This window comes from Chiloscyllium plagiosum, unplaced genomic scaffold (genome assembly GCF_037043375.1).
Source record: "Chiloscyllium plagiosum isolate Xiang-an unplaced genomic scaffold, Cpla_swu_hap1 HiC_scaffold_34, whole genome shotgun sequence".
In the NCBI taxonomy this organism is placed as follows: domain Eukaryota; kingdom Metazoa; phylum Chordata; class Chondrichthyes; order Orectolobiformes; family Hemiscylliidae; genus Chiloscyllium; species Chiloscyllium plagiosum.
In genome coordinates, this window is record NW_028270172.1 from 4,194,808 (window position 1) to 4,215,827 (window position 21,020).

A 21,020-nucleotide genomic window follows, 5' to 3' on the forward strand; every position below is an offset into this window, starting at 1 on the left:
AAATTAGGGATGGCCAATAAATACTGCCCAGCCAGTGTCACCTACATCCAACTTCTAGACAATGACTGTTTAAAAAATTGACCTATTCTCCCATCTTCTCAGCATCAGCCATGTACTCTTCAGGATGGAGTCAAATAAAAAGGCCTTTACAGCTACCCTCTTTTAGCCTTCACCCAAATGTATCCTAAAAATTAGTATTCGAAATCAAAAGCCATGAATAAACAATGACATACCTGCTTTAGTGCTTAAAAATGTGTTGCTGGAAAAGCACAGCAGGTCAGGCAGCATCAAAGGAACAGGAGAATCGATGTTTTCGGCATAAGCGCTTCTTCAGGAAGGGTTTTTTTCTTATACCTTCTTTAGTGTTAGGGTCACTGGTGAGGGTCAGTGTGAAAGTCAGTGAATGAGGGTCACTGGGTGAGGGTCACTAAGTGAGGGTCAGTGAGTGAGAGGATCTGTGAGAAGGTGAGTGTGAGGGTCAGTCAATGAGAGGGTCAGTGAGTGAGAGGGTCTGTGTGGGGGGTCACTGAATGAGATGGTCAGTGAGTGAGAGAATCAGTGAATGAGTGTCACATTGAGTGAGAGGGTCCAAGAGTGAGAGGATCTGTGAGAAGATGAGTGTGAGGGTCAGTGAGTGAGGGTTACTGAGTGAGACAGTCAGTGAGTGAGTGGGTCAGTGAGTGAGGGTCACTGTGTGATAGGGTCAGTGAGTGAGAGGGATATTGAGTGAGGGTAATTGAGTGAAACGGTCTGAGAGTGAGGGTCAGTGAGTGAGAGGTCAGTGCAGCATCTGTACTAGCATCTACCTGACAATGTCAAAGGTTGCCAAGGGGTGTCCTGTTCACAAATCACAGAACAAATCCAACCCAGCTAGTTAGTGGCTTCACTCTCGGACATCAGCAATGTGATGGAGGGTGTCATCAACAGCACAATCAACAACACCTGCTCAGCCATAACCCACTCACTGATTCGCAGTTTGGTTTCTGCCAGAGCCTTTCAACTCTTGGCTTTATTAAAGTTTTGGTCAAAACATGGACAAAAAGAGCTGTATTCCAGTTATGAAGTGAGAGTAAATTGCCATGATATCAAGGAGACACTGACCAAATGTATTACCATAGAGTTTTGGTAAATGGAAATCAGGGGAGAACTCTCCATTGATTGAAACTATACCTGGTACAAAAGAAGATGGTCCAGGCTGCTGGACGTCAATCATCTGTTTGTCAATAGTCGGACGAGGGAAGGAGCCATATTGGACCTGGTATTGGGGAATGAGCCAGGACAGGTGGTAGAAGTTGCGGTGGGGGATTTCTTTGGGAACAGTGACCACAATTCTGTAAGTTTTAGAATACACATAGACAAAGATGAGAGTGGTCCTAAGGGAAGAGTACTAAACTGGGCCAAGGCCAATTTTATCAAAATTAGGCAGGAGCTGGGAAATGTGGATTGGTCACAGTTATTTGAAGGAAGTCTACATTTGATATGTGGGAGGCTTTCAATGTGGGAGGTTAAAGATTGTGCAGGATAGGCATGTCCCGGTGAAGGCAAAGGATAGGAAAGGCAAGATTCATGAACCATGGATGACAGGAGAAATCATACGATAAGCCAAGAGGAAAAGGGAACCATACATAACGTTCAGGCAACTAAGAACAGAATGGGCACTGGAGGAATTTCAGAAGAGTAGGACCACCCTTAAATGAGGAATCAAGCGGGCTAAAAGGGGTCATGAAACAGCTTGAGCGATTAGAATTAAGGAGAATCCCAAAGCATTTTATTTTTATGTAAGAAGCAAGCGGGTAACTAGAGAAAGGATTGGTCCACTAAAGGATAATGAAGGAAGGCTGTGTGCCGAACCTGAGAGAATGGGTGAGATTCTGAATGATTACTTTGCATCAGTGTTCACTGAGGAGAGGAACATGATGAATCTTGAGATTAGAGATAGAAGTTTGGTTAGTCTGGATCACGTTGACATAAGTATGGAAGATGTGTTGGGAAGGCTAGAGGTTATTAAGGTGGACAAATCCACAGGACTGGATGGGATCTATCCCAGGTTGCTAAGGGGCACTAGAGAGGAAATAGCTGGGGCCCTGACGGGTATTGAAGAGTCACAGAATCATAGAGATGTACAGCATGCAAACAGACCCTTCGGTCCAACCCATCCATGCTGACCAGATATCCCAACCCAATCTAGTCCCACCTGCCAGCAGCCGGCCCATATCCTTCCAAACCCTTCCTATTCATATATCCATCCAAATGCCTGTTAAATGTTGCAATTGTACCAGCCTCCACCACTTCCTCTGGCAGCTCATTCCAAACACATACCACCTTCTGTGTGAAAACGTTGTGTGAAAAAGTTGCCCCTTAGGTCTCTTTTATATCTTTCACCTCTCACCATACACCTATGCCCTCTAGTTCTGGATTCCCCGACCAGGGAAAAGACTTTGTCTATTTATCTTATCCATGCCCCTCAATTTTGTAAACCTCTATAAGGTCACCCCTCAGCCTCCGACGCTCCAGGGAAAATAGCCCCAGCCTGTTCAGCCTCTCCCTATCGCTCAAATCCTCCAACCCTGGAAACATCCTTGTAAATCTTTTCTGAACCTTTTCAAGATTCACAACATCTTTCTGATAGGAAGGAGACCAGAATTGCACACAATATTCCAACAGTGGCCTAGCCAATGTCCTGTACAGCTGCAACATGACCTCCCAACTCCTGTACTCAATATTCTGACCAATAAAGGAAAGCATACCAAACGCCTTCTTCACTATCCTATCTACCTGTGACTTCACTTTCAAGGAGCTATGAACCTGCACTCCAAGGTCTCTTTGTTCAGAAACACTCCTCAGGACCTTACCATTAAGTGTATACGTCCTGCTCAGATTTGCTTTCCCAAAATGCAGCACCTCGCATTTATCTGAATTAAACTCCATCAGCCACTTCTCAGCCCATTGACCCATCTGGTCAAGATCCTGTTGTAATCTGAGGTAACCCTCTTTGCTGTCCACTTCACCTCCAATTTTGGTGTCATCTGCAAACTTACTAACTGTACCTCTAATGCTCACATCCAAATCATTTATATAAATGACAAAAAGTAGAGGGCCCAGCACCGATCCTTGTGGCACTCCACTGGTCGCAGGCCTCCAGTCTGAAAAACAACCCTCCATCATCACCTTGTATCTTCTACATTTGAGCCAGTTCTGTAAAATGTCTAGTTCTCCCTACATTCCGTGAGATCTAACCTTGCTAATCAGTCTCCCATGGGGAACCTTGTCGAACATCTTACTGAAGTCCATATAGGTCACATCTACCTCTCTGCTCTCATCAATCCTCTTTATTACTTCTTCAAAAAACTCAATCAAGTTTGTGAGACATGATTTCCCACGCACAAAGCCATGTTGACTACCCCGAATCAATCTTTGCCTTTTCAAATACATGTATATCCTGTCCCTCAGCATTCCTTCCAACAACTTGCCCGTCACCGATGTCAGGCTCACTGGTCTATAGTGCCCTTGCTTGTCCTTACCACTCTTCTTAAACACGTTAGTCAACCCCCAGTGTTCTGGCACCTCACCTGTGACTATTGATGATACAAGTATCTCAACAAGAGGCCCAGCAATCACTTCCCTAGTTTCCCACAGAGTTCTAGAGTACACCTGATCAGATCCTGGGGATTTATCCACCGTTTTGTATTTCAAGACATCCAGCACTTGCTCTTCTGTAAAATGGAAATTTTGCAAAGTGTCACCATCTATTTCCCTTCTATATCTTCTATATCCTTTTCCACAGTAAATACTGGTGCAAAACATTCATTTAGTATCTCCCCCATTTTCTGCAGCTCCACACAAAGGTAGCCTTGCTGATCTTTGAGGGGCCCTATTCTTTCCCTAGTTACCCTTTTGTCCTTAATGTATTTGTAAAAAGCCTTTGGATTCCCCTTAATTCTATTTGCCAAAGCTATCTCATGTCCCCTTTTTGCCCTCCTGATTTTCCTCTTAAGTATACCCCTACTGCCTTTATACTCTTCTAAGGATTCACTCGATCTATCCTGTTGATACCTTACATATGCTTCCTTCCTTTTCTTAACCAAACCCTCAGTTTCTTTAGTCATCCAGTATTCCCTATACCTACCAGCCTTTCCTTTCACCCTAACAGGAATATACTTTCTCTGGATTTTTGTTATCTCATTTCTGAAGGCTTCCCATTTTCCAGCCGTCCCTTTATCTGGGAACATTTGCCCCCAATCAGCTTTTGAAAGTTCTTGCCTATACCATCATAATTGGCCTTGCTCCAATTTAGAACTTCAACTTTTAGATCTGGTCTATCCTTTTCCATCAATATTTTAAATCTAATAGAACTGTGGTCGCTGGTCCCAAAGTGCTCCTCCACTGACACCTCAGTCACCTGCCCTGTCTTATTTCCCAAGAGTAGGTCAAATTTTGTACTTTCTCTATTACATACATCCTCATACTGAATCAGAAAGTTTTCTTGTGCACAATTAACAAATTCCTCTCCATCTAGACCCAGTCTAGACTGGCAGTCCCAGTCTATGTTGGGAAAGTCAAAATCCCCTACCATAACTACCCTATTATTCTTACAGATAGCTGAGACTTACAAGTTAGTTTCTCAATTTCCATCTGACTATTTGGAGGTCTATAATACAATCCCAATAAGGTGATCAGCCCTTTCTTATTTCTCAGTTTCACCCAAATATCTTCCCTGGGTGTATTTCCAGGAATATCCTCCCTCAGCACAGCTGTAATGCTATTCCTTATCAAAAATGCCATTTCCCTCCTCTCTTGCCTCCCTATCTATCCTTCCTGTAGCATTTATATCCTGGAACATTAAGCAGCCAGTCCTGCCCATCCCTGAGCCATGTCTCTGTGATTGCTATGAAAGCCCAGTCCCATGTTCCTAACCATGCCCTGAGTTCATCTGCCTTTCCTGTTAGGCCCCTTGCATTGAAATAAATGCAGTTTGATTTATTAGTCCTACTTTGTCCCTGCCTGCCCTGACTGTTTGACTTGCTTCTGTTCTCAACTGTACCAGTCTCAGATTGACCTTTTTCCTCACTATTTCCCGCGCCCTCCCCCCTACTTTACTAGTTTAAATCCTCCCGAGCAGCTCTACCTGTGTATTAGGTCCACTTTAGGTGCAATCCATCCTTCTTGTACAGGTCACTTCTACCCCAAAACTGATTCCATTGATCCAAAAATGTGAATCCTTCTCCCATACACCAGCTCCTCAGCCATGCATTCATCTGCTCTATCCTCCTATTCCAGCCCTCATTAGCTTGTAGCACCAGGAGTAATCCAGATATTATTACTCTTGAGGACTTCCTTTTTAAATTCCTGCCTAACTCTGTAATCTCCCTTCAGAATCTCAACCTTTTCCTTTCCTACGTCATTGGTTCCAATGTGGACAATGACCTCTTGCTGGTCCTTCTCTCCCGTGAGAACATTCTGCACCCTTTCTGAGACATCCTTAGTCCTGGTACCAGGGCAGCAACACACCATTCTGATTTTTCGCCACTGGCCACAGAAATGTCTGTCTGTACCTCGGACTACAGAATCCCGTAACACAATTGATCTCTTGGAACCCGATGTACCCCTTGTTGCATTAGAGCCAGTCTCAATACCAGAAAGTTGGCTGTTCGTGCTACGTTCCCTTGAGTATCCATCACCCCCTACATTTTTCAAAACAGCATACCTGTTTGAAATGGGTATTTCCACAAAAGACTCCTGCCCTAAGTGCTTACCTCTCTTACCCTTCCTGGAGTTAACACATCTCTGCGACTGTATCTGAGACTTTACCCCCTTCCTATGACTGCCATCCATCACATCCACAGTAACCCTTAAACCCTCTTTAAACTCCCACATCTGACAAGAGGTACATATCACTCTAATAAAAGCCATTTTTGCTCCTTCACAATATACAGACACAGAAAATAACACCGGCTTCAAGGAAGTGACAAAGTTGATAGATGAAGAAAGGACTGTTGATGTCATATACATGGACTTTAGTAAGGTGTTTGGTAAGATTCCCCATGGTAAACTAAATAGAAAAAGTGAAGTCACATGGTGTACAGGGTGTTCTAGCTAGGTGGATAAAGAACTGGTTGAGCAACAGGACACAGAGGGTAGTAGTTGAAGGGAATTTCTTGAAATGGAGAAAGGTGACCAGTGGTGTTCCACAGGGGTCAGTGCTGGGGCTACTGTTGTTTGTGAAATATATAAATGATCTGGAAGATGGCACTGTTGGTATGATCAGCAAGTTTGCAGATGACACAAAGATTGGTGGAGTAGCAGAAAGCATAAGGGACTGTCAAAGAATACAGGAGGATATAGATAGACTGGAGAGTTGGGCAGATAGGTAACAGGTGGAGTTCAATTCAGACAAATATGAGGTGATGCATTTAGGAAAGTCTAATTCTAGAGCGAATTATACAATGAATGGAAGAGCCTTGGGAAAAGTTGATGGGCAGAGAGATCTGGGAGTGCAGGTCCGTTGTACCCTGAAGGTTGCTGCACAGGTGGATAGAGTGGTCAAGAAGGCATATTAGTCTGCTTGCCTTCATCGGACGGGGTATTGAGTATAAGAGCTGGCAAGTCATGTTAAAATTGTATAAGACATTGGTTCGGCCACATTTAGAATACTGTGTACAGTTCTGGTTGCCACATTACCAAAAGGATGTGGACGCTTTTGATGGGGTGCAGAGAATGTTTACAAGGATGTTGCCTGGTATGGAAGGTGCTAGCTATGAAGAGAGGTTGAGTAGGTTAGGATTGTTTTCATTCTGAAAAAGGAGATTGATGGGGGAGCTGATTGAGGTCTACAAAATCATAAAGGGTTTGGACATGGTAGATAGAGATAAAGCTTTTTCCCAGGGTGAAGGATTCAATAGTGAGAGGTCACGCTTTCAAGGTGAGAGGTGAAAAGTTTAAGGGGAATACACGTGGCAAGTACTTTACAAAGAGAGTAGTGGGTGCCTGGAATGTGTTGCCAGCAGAGTTGGTAGAGACAGGCACGGTAGATTCACTTAAGATACATCTGGACAGATGCATGAGTAGGTGGGGAGCAGAGGGATACAGATGTTTCGGAATTGGTTGGCAGGTTTAGACCGTAGATTTGGATCGGCTCAGGCTTGATGGGCAGAAGGGCCTGTTCCTGTGCTGTAAATTTTCTTTGTTCTTTATCTCAGTCCCCAGAGAGCATTGCAGAAGTTCCTCAGTTTAGTGTCTAGAACTCATCATCTTCAGCTGCTCCATCAATGATCTTCCCTCGATCATAAACGGTGAGACTTGCTGATCCTCAGATATTGAAGTAGTCCATGCACATGTGTAGCAAGACCTGGACAACATCCAGGCTCCTCAAATAACTCAATCATTGGAGAACATGATTTCTCTTTTGCAAAACCTTGAAATGTTTTGTGATATGGTAACTCTGTCGCATTACCTTGAACATTTTTAAATGTCTTATTATACCTCCTTTCATTATGACTTACAGACAGATTGGGAACTGACATATAGTTTCCAGCTCGCTGTCTTTTTTCATTTTTGGAACACAGAAATTACATTTGTGATTTTCTAACATAACAGAACCTTCCCCGAATTGAGGGAACTTTACACAATTTAAACCAACTTATCAACTACTTCACTAGCCACTTCTTTTACTAACTACAATGAAATATTGGAATTCCAATTGAACATTAGAAAGATCAAAGGCATTAGCTTTGGTCCCAAGGAAAACCACATTCCCTGGATATTGACGCCTATCACTCACTTTTTAAGTTATCTCTTAGCTCCCTTCCCTTTCCTCCATTCCTGATGAAGGGGTTATGCCTAAAACATTGACTATCCTGCTCCTCTGACATTGCCTGACCTGCTGTGCTTTTCCAGCGCCACATTTTTTGACTCTGACTCTCCACCATCTGCAGTCCTCACTTTCTCCTATCACCCCTTGACAGGTCTCCGAGTTGTGACTGGACTTTTTGTACATTTACTATCATGAGCACTTACAATGCCAAGGCTGAGTAGGCTATGAACCAAGTACAAGTAAGCGAGATTACAGTAGTTGCTGTTTATTGGCTGGCATGGGCATGGTGGGCCGAAAGGCCTTTTTCTATACTGTGTACCTCTATGACTCTATATTTAATGTGAAATTTGAAGCGGGCATCACCGCCTAAGCATTCATTTAAAATAAATAAAAATATTGATAATGAGAGAAAAATTAGAAAGCTATTTAAAAGTATAAAAACAGACGGCAAGATTTTCTACGTGTATGTTTTAAAAATAAAAGTTAAAAGAGGTGAGTGTTGATCCCATGTAAAGTGAATCTGAGATAATAGATGAATCGAACATGCAAAATGCATGTATCTTCATTAAAGATCATATCCCAAAAGTAGCTCCAAAATCAGAAATGGAAGGGAAGGAAGATGCCGAGAAAATTACAATCACCAGAGAAGCATGATGTTGGAACTTTGGCTGACAAGTTCTTAGGCCTTGATGGACTTTATCCCAGTACAGTAAAAGAAATGGCTGGTGAAGTAGTTGATTTTAATTTCCTAAAGTTCCCATGATTCGGGGAATCATAGAACCACTGCACCATGGAAAGAGGCCATTCAGTCCATCAGAAGAACATTCCACCCAGCCTCCACCCTATCCCTATAATCCTGCATTTCCCATGGCAAATCCACCTAACCTGCTCATCTTTGGACTGTGGGAGGAAACCTATGCAGACACAGGGAAAACGTGCAAACTCAGACAGTCTCTTGAAGGTGGAATTGAACCTGATCCCTGGCGCGGTGAGGCAATGGTGCTAAGCACCTAGCTGCTGTGTTACTCGACAGCGTTCTTATTTTGGAAAATAACAAATGTAATTCCTGTATTCAACAATGAAAGGAGACCAAAAGCTGTAAACTATACATCAGTTCGCATAACATCTGCCGTAAGAAAAATATTGAAAGCTTTTAGGAAAGGAGGTATAAAAGGGCACTTTAAACTGTTCAAAGTAATGGGACTGAGTCACTGTGCTCAGACAACACAAGCCTTTTGAGTAGCCATTGAAGAAACACAGGGGGCTGAGGAGATATAGCTGGGTATATTTTTCCTTAAAAACACATACTCGCACAGCCACCCCCCCTCCCTCCACCTCCACCTCCACCCCCTGCTTCCCCCCCCCCCCCCCCACACACACACACACACACTTTGTGAAGTGATTTTGGATACCTCAACAGGAGCCGCTTTGACTAATTATGAACATGAAAGGAAGTCAGAGATGATTTCCTTGGATCAGCTTGTTCTTTTGTCATTCATTCCCTTCCCCACCCCCCAGGAAACACACATGGTATACTTCTCACAATTTCTCATAAGTGGTTAGTTAAAAATATATATACTTTCAGCACAATTTGCATAAATTATTTTCTTTTGATGGAATTAGCAATTTTATTTAATTTAGCTGAGTTATATGATTCCTTTTATTGCCTGGTGCTCTAATTAAATGAGAATGCTATTCAGTTAGCACAACAAATGCTGTGACTAATGCTTCAAGGATATAATTAATCAAAATTAAGTGACCCAAATGTCTGGCGGAGTCTCATATTCCAAGATCCTCATTTAAATATTAAAGCAGTAATATATCAATTCTTAAAGCAACCTTCTTTAAATCTATTTACAAGTGGAACATAGAGGATATGTGCAAGACTCAAATCCAAGCTAATTAAATAGCATTAACAGATACTATTGAGCAGCCCGTGTTATCCAATTTGTAAAGATATAAATCAGGATGGGTGGGGGGGCGGTGGATGGGTGTGATGAGATTCAATCCCATTGTGTCTTTTTTGTAGGCAAACAAGTATCAGAAAAGCACCAACTTCACAAGTTGAAGCCTGACACCAGTGCCACGTTGGGGAAGTACTTACCACAAACAAGCTTTTGCCCCTTGCTAACACCTGACTTATGAACACCATTGCAATCCATGAGGCGGGTGTATAAATATTTATTTAAAGATCTGACATGTAAATGTTTGCTCGCACTTATGAATAGCTATCTTATATTTACTGTATTATTTATCTTTTCACCCTATTTCTTTATTTTCCTAATTTGTACGATGAAGAACTGTCAGGTAGAACTTTTAGCTTTTCTCTTTATTTCTCGATTTGTATCAATGCTATTTTAGTATCTAAGATTTGTACTTAGGTACTTGTACCTAAGATGGCGCCATGTACTTTTACTTGAGTACGTGCGACAATAAACTTAGTTCTAAGTATTGATTTCTGATCTGTGTTCAAATTGACTTACAAACGTACTCAAGAATGGAATGCATTTGTAACTTGGGGACAGCTCATATTAATGAGGAACCAATAATCTCTTAGATGACAGTGCTGTGAAATTTGGCTGCACTGGATGATTACTGCCCTGAGATGGTGATCTCTAACTTTTAAACCTTTTCTCCTAATTCTGGAAAGATTCAGCTCCTCTGTTCATATTATTTCCATATCCACATTGGCAAGACCAATCAGGATCTTATGTACTCCAATCAAATTATGCCTTGATCATCTATCTCCATGGAAACAAGCCTAGTGTGTCCCACCTTTCTTCATAAGACAACCCACTCATTCCAAGTATCAAGTTAGTAAACATATTCTGAACTATCTCCAACGCACATAGTCCTTCCTTAAATAAGGAGACCAAAGCTTCCAAAATACTCTCTGTGCCAGTTACTTCCGTAGCTCTTTATATTCCATGTCCACCTCATCCCTTCAAAGTAGATTCTGCAATGTTCTTTATTGAAAAAAGTCAGAAGTCACATGACACTAGGTTATGGTCCACCAGGTCTATTTGAAATCACAAGCTTTCAGAGCACTGCTCCTTTGTCAGGTTCTCCTAATGAAGGACCAGTGCTTCGAAAGCTTGTGATTTCAAATATACCTGTTGGACTATAATCTGGTATCATGTGACTTCTGACTTTGTCGTTCTCCAGTGCACATCCGCACCTCCACATCATGGCTTTTCTTGGAAATATCAAAAGATACAGCTGCTGCTTTCTGACAATGTTAATCATAATCTACACAAGACATAGATGCTGGAGATGTGATCAACCTATTTGTTGTGAATGTCATTTAAAATAATGTTACAATTAAAGACCTAGCTCAATTTATTTATAAACATACAGACAAAAGCATCAATCAGCAACTGGTAATACTCTTACCTGTCCCTGACATCACTGTTCATCACTTTGTACATGATTCAAACTCCCAGTAGTCAATATGTTCTTACCATAAGAAAAGTTAACCGCATTTTTTTAAAACAAAATCCTGATTGCAAGAGTTCAAGAAACATTTTATGTTTGCTAATATGCATATAAGTTTGAGGAATATCATGAGCAAAAAATTCCCTAACAAAAAACTGACACGATTTTTAGTGTAATTTGTGTCCCATTGCCCATGTGGAAAAATTAGCTAATGTTTTCTTATCCAACATTAATATAAAACAAGTAGTCATTGTAAAAGAAAATTGCTTTATTTGAAGGGTGGATCCACACAGTATGATGTGCAGTTACAAAATAACTCTGTTGGACTATAACCTGGTTTTGTGTCACTCTGACCTTATCCACCCCAGTCCAACACCAGCATATCCAGACCATGCTGTATTGTCCACATTTTCCATGCAATGTGTTTTTATGTTGTTTACTCACTCGTGTCTGACTGTATGTGGTACTTACTGACTTTTCTGGCTACAACAGAGATGTTGTACTGAGAAATATCTTCTCTGTCCAGGACATCATTGGTCGCAATTGTTCCATCAATCTCATCAATCGTGAAATATCTCTCCTGGTCAGTATTCTCATCAATTGAGTACCTGAATTGCCAAAAATATAAGAGTAATTGCATAATCATTTTCCATATACTGTGACATTAAATATAATTTAGGTAACATATTTGTTTATGATCTTGTGCCAAATTATTTTATTCAAATGAATGGACAAGAGAAAATATTTCAACTTGGCTGTAGAGATAAAGTTACCATTGTTCTACCAGCTATATAGCTGCTCTCTCATTAGCAAGAAATGACTGAAGGTGGTTCAACCTGAGTGTCACCATGTCTCAGATCAGGGAGAGAAGCACATACCTTTATGTTCACCTCAGCCAATGCAATAATTGAACCCATGCTGTTGGTATTAACTTTGTATGGTAAACCAGCCATCCAACCAAGTGAGCTAACCAAACTACTCTGGGTGAGTAATTTCAAGACTGTGCTGGATAGACTTTTGGACCACAAAGAAACCACGGGGATTTGGGGATGGTACAAGAAGGTCGAGATGAAAAAGAAGATTAGCCATGATCTTCTGGAATAGCAGAGCACATTTGATGGGCCCAATAGCCTAGTGTTGGGCTGTGGTGGACAAACTCAGAAGTCACATCACACCAAGTTACAGTCTAGCAGATTTATCTGAAATCACAAGCTTTCAGAGCTTTGCTCCTTCGACAGGTGAAGTCACAAACCAGGAAAGTCAGTACGTACCACATACAGTGTCTTCATATCAAAGAAGCAGTGTACTGAAAGCTTGTGATTTTAAATAAATTTGTTGGACTATAACCTGGTGTCACATAACTTCCACTTTACTCCTGTCTGTGTTTCTCATATATCCTTCTTATCTGTTAGATTAGATTCCCTGCAGTATGGAAACAGGCCCTTCTTCCTCACACCGATCCTCCTTCGAGTTAATCCCCCAGACGTAATCTCCTATCCTCTATTTACCCCTGACAAATACACCTAATACACCCTCTCTGCCTTTATTCCTGATGAAGGGCTTTTGCCCGAAACGTCGATTTTGCTGCTCGTCGAATGCTGCCTGAATTGCTGTGCTCTTCCAGCACCACTGATCCAGAATCTGGTTTCCAGCATCTGCAGTCATTGTTTTTACCACCTAATACCATGGGCAATTTAACATGGTCAATTCACCTGACCTGCACATTTTTGGACTGTGGGAGGAAATCAGAGTACCTGGAAGAAACCCACGCAGACACGGGGAGAATGTGCAAACTCCACGCAGACAGTCACCCAAGGGGGGGATTCAACCTGGGTCCCTGGTACTGTGAGGCAGCAATGCCAATCACTGAGCCACCGATTTTTTTTAAATCACAGAATGTTTTGCTGTCATTTGAGATCTGTACTCAAACACCTGTGTACTACTAGCAAAACTAAAGATGAAAAAAAGAACTCAACAACATTCATCAACCTAATAGCTTCAACACTTGTCAGAAAATTATCATTCCAAAGTGAACAGCTTTTAATTTGATGCATTGAATGACAGCAGTAGAAATGCCTGCTGTACTAGTTTGTCAAGTGCAAATACATTGCCATTTACATCAGCTCCAAACCAGAAAACTAGCAACAAATGAGTAACAACTTTAAAGAAAACTCCTGACAATTACTTATTATAAACCTACGATTCTTTAAAATGAACTAAAACACAAAAATACTGGCAACAAACCCCTGAAGGAGGAAAGTGAAATCTTGAGAGGGATAACTGACAGCTCCTGTATGAAGAGACTGGGCTTTGCTTCCAAAACAATTTAATATTCAAACATTAAATTGATTAGTTGTAATGATTTTTAAGCAATTTCAAAACTGAATGAGTTCTGAAATAAAGTGTGACAGTGAAACAGAGTTAATAAAATCAGTGACAAACATGCCAGTTTCATAAAGTATTTAATGCTTGGAAAAGTTCATTTCCTGGGCGTGTAAGCTTTAATTTCTTTAAAGGCAGCGGGGGTGATGACATGACCGAGTAAAGCCAAAGGAAGAACGGATTCTTCAGGAGCTGGGGTGAGATTCTCTGAAGGAGGAAAGTTAACTGGTAGTATAAAAGGACAGACCAATGATCCATTGTTGCCTTTTTCTGTTGTCATTCAGGGCAGCTATTAACTTGAGATGGCATGGTGGCTCAGTGGTTAACACTACTCCCTCACAGCACCAGGCACCTGGGTTTGATTCCACCTGTGGGTGACTGTCTGTGTGGCATTTGTACATTTTCCCTGTGTCTGTGTGAGTTTCCTCAAAGTACTCCAGTTTCTGCCCACAGTCTGATGATGAGTAAGTTAGTTGGATTGGCGATGGGAAATGCAGGGACACAGTGCATCTGGGTGGGATGTTCTTCAGAGGGTTAATCTGGAGTTTGAGGTGCTGAATGGCATGCTCCAACACTGTAGGGATTCTATGAAATATTAACCAGAAACTTGAATGCAGTGAATTTCTGACTAAAACACAAATCCTTCATCAATATCACAGAAATGACAAAGTTGAAAAGAAGGATTTGTACATAACTAACTTGAAGGAAACAGATGGGATATCAGATTGCAATAATAATGCATTTTTCCATAAAACTTCGAGAAAGAAATTGAAAAGTGCACACAGTAGCTGAAACATTTTGTTTTTTTTTAACTGATTTGGCTTGGAAAAGATTTGTTCTCATTAAATTCTTATATGATGACAGAAATTAGATTCCAGTTAAAAAGGATTAACTATCAAAGGTACAATCTTTTTCCTAACATTTGGAACTACATTGGACACTGGTTCAGAAACAATGAGGAATTACTCTGTGAAATTCCTCTTGATAACAAAGTTAAAAATCTCACAACACCAAGTTATAGTGTGGAAAGATTTATTGGAAAGTAAAGTACAAAAAACAACTTCTTTGGGTAGAATACCTGATAGTACAGCCAGCAGGTGTTTGCTGAATGTCCCAGTGTATTATTTGCCATGATAGTACAATTGCTTAGCTGAACAAGCTTAGAGAACTTGCTGAACAAACTAATTCCACAAGCCCTTACCTGGACAGTGTTGCATTCTAGTAGTGGGCATAACTGCCAACGTGTTGAGCTAACATCTGACGTCATCCATTAACAAGAAGTAACAGTGCTAACCAAGGCAAATACAAAATGGTTTGTTTAATGGCTAGGTCAGAGAAATATTCGAATCTTTCAAAGAAAACATGAAATTGCTAAATAATTGGACCTGGAAAAATATTTAGAGATGACCTTTATGGATCTCAGAAAGCAAGAACCTTCCTGAAAAGGTAATTTTTGAGGAGGTGACAGATGGGTGTTTGGATGATATGCAGTGGATATTGTGTACATGGACTTTTAGAAAATCTTTGACTAATACCACATTGGTGACTATCAGGGAAGATTATAAGAAATATTGAATAAGGGATTGAGCAATATTAAACACTAGATGCAAAATTGGTTTGGTGGAATGAGACATATGAGTCAAGGATAACTTCTCAAGTTAGCTAAAATGGATAGTTTGATCGAATATTCCTTCTGTTTCACTCACACAAATCAAGAATTTTAATATAATGCAAGAAGAAATGATGTGTAAATATGTACATCATTCCAAAATAGTGCTGAGGACTAAAGGATGCAACGAAGTCTCTTGATAAGAAGGTGGAATGGCTAATACGTTTTTTGTTAACGAAAGTAATAATTATTCTTGGAATGGAGGAAGGCTGGGTGATGTGGAAAAAGCAAGGGACTAGAGTTCAGCTTCAGAAAAGAGTCAGAATAGACTAAATCAATTGAAATGCGCCAAAAGAAAACAAATGGAATACCCAATTTTTTTTTAAGACTATAAGAATGTAAAACAATGATGGAATGATGGATGACAACTGTAAATGTACAGTTAGATTCCGTAACGTATTGCCTGGCATGTAAAAAAAAGTTATCAAGAAAGACTTGAATAATTGGGGAAGGTTTTATTGAATAAAAACAGGATGGAGATGTGTTAAAGTGATTAATTGATTGATTAACTGGAAACAGAATATTTTTAGTGATTCGGGAACAGTGAGCTCAAGATCACACACAAAAAACCAAATGGAGAGATTTCGGACAGATAGCAGACCTTTAGTTTACCCAGATGGATTGTGAAACTTTTGGAATGCATTATTGGAATTAATGATTGAAATGAAGGTGGAGTGACATACTGATTTAAGGTCAGAGACTGAAGGGTAATCAGGATGAAAGGTATATAATGGGAGGAGGATGGTGCTGGGGTGAAGAACATTTTCTAACATGGACTGATTCAGCTGAAGAACCTATTTCTGTGAATGTAACACTCACCAATATATATTGCACACATTAAGAAAGCTGATGTGCAAAAACATTTAATGTATAATATATAATGTGTATCGATTCCCAATATCTTTAAGATAGGCTGGCAGTTTAGTTTACAATTCCCTATTTTGTATGTCATTAGATCAACATGGCAACAACATGATATCTCATGGTTCCTTTTAATTGTTGTCCTATCTGCTAAACCCAGGTATGTTGCTGTAGAGTCTAGCAAATAATTCTCCCAAATCCACTGTCACTTTCATCTAGAAGGACAAGAACAGCTGACATATGGGAACACCAACACCTTCAAGTTCCCCTCTAAGCTACTCACCACCCTGACTTGGAAAGATATCACTGTTCCTTCAGTGTCACTGGGTCAAAGTTCCTGGAATTCCCTCCCTCATAGCATTAAGGGTCTATCATACAGTATGTGGACTGAATTGGCTCAAGAAGGCAGCTCACCACTACTTTTAGGGTGGCATTCTGGCTCAGTGGTTAGCACTGCTGCCTCACAGAGCCAGGGACCAGGTGACTCTCTCTGTGGAGTTTGTACCTTCTCCCAGTGTCTGTGTGGGTTTCCTCCAGGTGCTCCAGTTTTTTCCCACTGTCTAAAGATGTGCAGGTTCGAGTGGATTGGTCATGCTAAATTGTCCATAGTGTCCAGGGATGTGCAGGCTAAGTGGGTTAGCCATGGGAAATGCAGGGTTAGGGTCTGGATGCGATGCTCTTTGGAGAGTCAGTGTGGATTCAATAGGCTGAATGGCCTGTTTCCACACTGTAGGGATTCTATGATTCTTGGGGGCAATTGGGGACAGGGCAATAAAATGCTGAACCAACCAACAATGCCAACATCTTGTTAAAGAATTAAAAACAAACAAGAGATACATGTGGCCAATTAGCTTACGGACAGCTAAATAGTGCATTTTACTTATCATATGGAAAACACCCTGCACTTATATTAACATGAATGATAAAAGATAGATATATCTGACTGGATGCCTGCATTGCATTTATTCGTGTAAGTCTGTGTGAAGCTGAGCAGCTGCTTTACAATTCCATCTTCTCTAAGTGAAATGGTGTGCAGTCCATCTTCCAAAAAGGACAGGATAATGTGATGCCTTGTATGTGACCAAAATACCTAATACATGAACAACAGGAGGAGACTGAATTGTTGTCGCCTTTCAAACTTATCATGTGGTCAAGTGAAATCCTTACTCGATTGACAAATGACCTGTACAATAGAAGTCATCTTGGACAGAATTCTAACTAATATCCTTATCTCATCTTAAAGATGGCTTTCATTGGACAAGTTGGGATGATGAGATGATCTGCAGAAGACTGCAGTTACAGCAACAATAATTTATACTTACATAGTGTCCTTAACATATTAAAATGTCATAGGCCGTTTCTCAAGAGATTATAAAACAAAATGTGACACCTTGTCATTATAAAGAGATTTTTGGGAAGATGGTCATAAAACTTGACCAAAGTGGTTGACTGAAAGGAAGAAAATGAGCTAAAAGTTCGGGACGAGGGTTCAGAGGTTAGTACTGATGAGCAGCTGAAGGTACAGACTCCATGGTGAAGCCATTAAAATCAAGGGTGTTTAAGAGACTAGAATTTGAGGAGTATATATGAGATTATAAGATTGGAGAGATTACAAAAATAGGAAGGGCAGAGGCTGTGCACAAATTGAAAGACAGCAATGGAAATTTTAAAATTGAGATGTTGTTTAATGCAGATGAATGAAAATGAGATTGGAACTCACTATGAATAAGGACATACACAGCAAAGGTTTTATTGATGTCTCGCTTACTAAAATATACAATTTGTGAGGCCAGTCAGGAGTGTTGTTGCAATCATAGAATCAGGGAATAGTTACAGTGAACGAGGCCATTCAGCCTATCATGTCTGTCACAAGTCTGCAAATGAGTGTCATGTTTTTGTATCTCCTGCCTTTTCCTTGTTTTATTTCTACTTAAATGACAACCTCATGCCTCAATTGACTCATTTTTCAACACACCTCTAGGCACTGCATTCCAAACCAGTCTATTCACATCTCATTTGCTTCTTTTGCAAATCACTGGGCCTTCCTATTTTTTAGGAGAAAGTGAGGACTGCAGATCTGGAGATCAGAGCTGAAAATGTGTTGCTGGAAAAGCGCAGCAGGTCAGGCAGCATCCAAGGAACAGGAGAATCGACATTTCGGGCATGAGCCCTTTCTGAAGAAGGGTTCATGCCCGAAACGTCGATTCTCCTGTTCCTTGGATGCTGCCTGACCTGCTGCGCTTTTCCAGCAACACATTTTCAGCATCCTATTTTTGATCTGCTTATGGGCAAGAACAGTTTCTCCCTGTCTCCTCTGTCTAGATCTCTCAACATTTTGAAAACTTCAATCAAATCTCTTCCCCGCCTTCCAAGAAACACAATCTAACTTTTCAACTTCCTGAAACCACTCTCATTAATGTCTTCTGCATTCTTTCTAATACATTGAGACTCTCCCTAAAGGGTAAGGCCCAGAACTATACACAATTCTCCAGCTAGGGTCTAAATAGTTTCTCAAACAGGTTCAGCAAAACCTCCCTGCTCTTTTAACCTCTGCCACTATTAATAACATATAGGGTGCTTTTTTTGTTTTATTAACTGCTTATTGTACTTGCCTTTCCTCCTTCAGTGACTAAGGAATAAAAGGTCAAGTCACCATAGTCTTACCAAACCAAAATGCAACTCTCTCATGAGAAGGTCACCACATCTCAGGCAAACGTAAAGTGTGAGAAGGAGAGTCTTTCATGGGAACCTCAGCCGCTGCGAGAATTAAACCACATTATTGGCAACACTCACCAGCCATCCAGCCAACTGAGCTAACCAAGCACCAATTTAGCATTTAGAAGCCTAGAAGTACAACAAATGAGGGTTTCAGCTCAGGAAGAAGCAGTATCAAGCACTGTTACGGTGTTGAATATTACTGATGTTAGTGATAGATAGTTGGAAGCTTATCTTGGAGTTAAGTAAGGCATCTTGCAGTCTGTCTAGTCTTAGAGAGTTGTTAGGAAGAGGGATAAAGTTAGTGGCTCAGGAACAGAGTATATGGTGGGCACTGAAGACAACGGACTAACTCTCCACAACACTTAATTGGTGGAAATTTCTGCTGATACAGATAAACAGTCAGATAAACAGTCCTGTAATTTAGTAGTCCATTTGGCTGTTCAAGTTTGGTTTGTCAATCAACATGATCATGGCTGCTCTGTTTATGTTGCAAATTCCATACTCCCATCAAACCTGAGAACCTCTGATTCTTTTGCGCAATTGAAGTAGCAGTGCAGGAGAGTGAAGACAAGCCATTCCAGAAGATGAATGTGTTCACATCTTTCTATATGCGATTGACTTTATAATGCCAAACATTCACAAGCATATATAGAATCTGTACAGTGCTTAAACAAGCCATTCAGCCCATCAAGTCTACACCAGCCCTCTGAATACCATCCCACCGAGACCCATCCCCCTCTCCCTAATGGTGTGACTCTGCATTTCCTATGGTTAATCCACCTAACCTGCACAAGTTGGAATGAGTCAACCCACCTAAACATCTTTGGACCATGGGAGGAAACCAGAGCACCCAGAGGAAACCCACACAGACACGGGGAGAATGTGCATACTCCACACAGTCACCGAAGGTGGGAATTGAACCTGGGTACCTGCAACTGTGAGGCAGCAGTGCCAATCACTGAGCTATTGTGATATCATTGTTTTGGCATTGCTGGGTTAATTGCTCCCTTTGGCTGCTGTGTTACAAGATATGCATGGATCTTTTGTTTCATTTTTTCAATTTACTTTTATCTGTGTTGACCGTTAGAGGATTCCTTCCTTTAAAGGATGATGATCTCTTTGTCTGACACTGATGCTGACTTTGATAAGCTGTCATCACTTATTTAGCCTCAGCTTATTTCTTTTCAAAGTGGAACTTACAGAAATGATTAACCGATACTCAGGCAGTCCTATTTGATACTGTCATATAAGCCCTGTGTCTGACTGTGAATGCTGGAGTTTAAGCTGTTTACTTTCAAGCCAACAGCAAACATTGGGTTTCAACAGATTATTGAATGTGTAATGCAGAGGGAATGAAGATAATTCATGAGTTGTGGTGATTCTGATTTTATTAAATAAAGTGGTCAGGATCCTGGGATTAATATTGATTCTTCAGACTTACCAGCATCCCGCAAATGCTCATGACTGTTCCCTATGGTTGTGTTAATTAGGAATGAAGAGATAGATAATTCTGCTGGCTCTTTATTTCCCTGAAGAAAAGGACAATGCTGAAGATCTTCAAAAATCCAGGGGCTTTCTGAGCATCTAGCCCCGAATTATTCACTTCTAGATGCAGCACGGATCAAAAGACCAACAGAACAATCAAGTCAAAAGGTGACAATTATTAGTAAGAGTATGGCAATTAGATTGGAAACAGGAAAAGTGACAGATGAGAAAAGAACATCGGTGAATTTTATAAAAGATTTGAAGCAGGTATTCAGAGATTATTGAAGGAAGTAATTTCAAGAAAGATCCAGTGGATTAAAAGAAACTAAAATAAGAAAAATTAACAAGACAGGGTAATACATGATGGTTGGTAGGACCATGGGAAGTACTGAGAATCACAGGGAATTTGGCTGCACATACACTGGTCTCCTCAGGTATCAAGTGGATAAAGTGTTTGAGAAACTTTATGGTATTCTTGCCTTTCTTAGACAAGGCAAAGAGTTTAAAATCAGGGATGTCATGCTCAGCCAAAGTACCAGTGTGCAGTTCTGGAATCCACATCATAGGAGGGAGGTAACAACACTGGAGAGGATGCAGAGGATTTAGCAGGTTATTTCTGGGCTGGAGAGTTTCAGTAGTGAAGAGAGATTGTGCAGGTTG

The 21,020-nt window shown here is 40.8% G+C and overlaps 1 protein-coding gene and 1 long non-coding RNA gene across 6 annotated transcripts in view; one reads left to right on the forward strand and one right to left on the reverse strand.

Moving 5' to 3' along the window:
• LOC122564562 (cadherin-12-like) overlaps positions 1 to 21,020 on the reverse strand; it is a 623,768-nt gene that overhangs the window by 86,871 nt on the left and 515,877 nt on the right. For all 5 annotated transcript variants that reach the window (XM_043719639.2, XM_043719638.2, XM_087978475.1 and 2 more), the window contains exon 8: positions 11,717 to 11,853. In XM_043719639.2, the coding sequence (XP_043575574.2) occupies positions 11,717 to 11,853 (137 nt within the window). The remainder of the gene's footprint in view (positions 1 to 11,716; positions 11,854 to 21,020) is intronic.
• The window catches only part of LOC148141112 (uncharacterized), a 49,915-nt gene that overhangs the window by 26,045 nt on the left and 2,850 nt on the right, over positions 1 to 21,020 (forward strand). Inside the window, exon 2 of the long non-coding RNA XR_015752803.1 lies at positions 20,366 to 20,528. This is a non-coding gene — a long non-coding RNA (uncharacterized LOC148141112). The remainder of the gene's footprint in view (positions 1 to 20,365; positions 20,529 to 21,020) is intronic.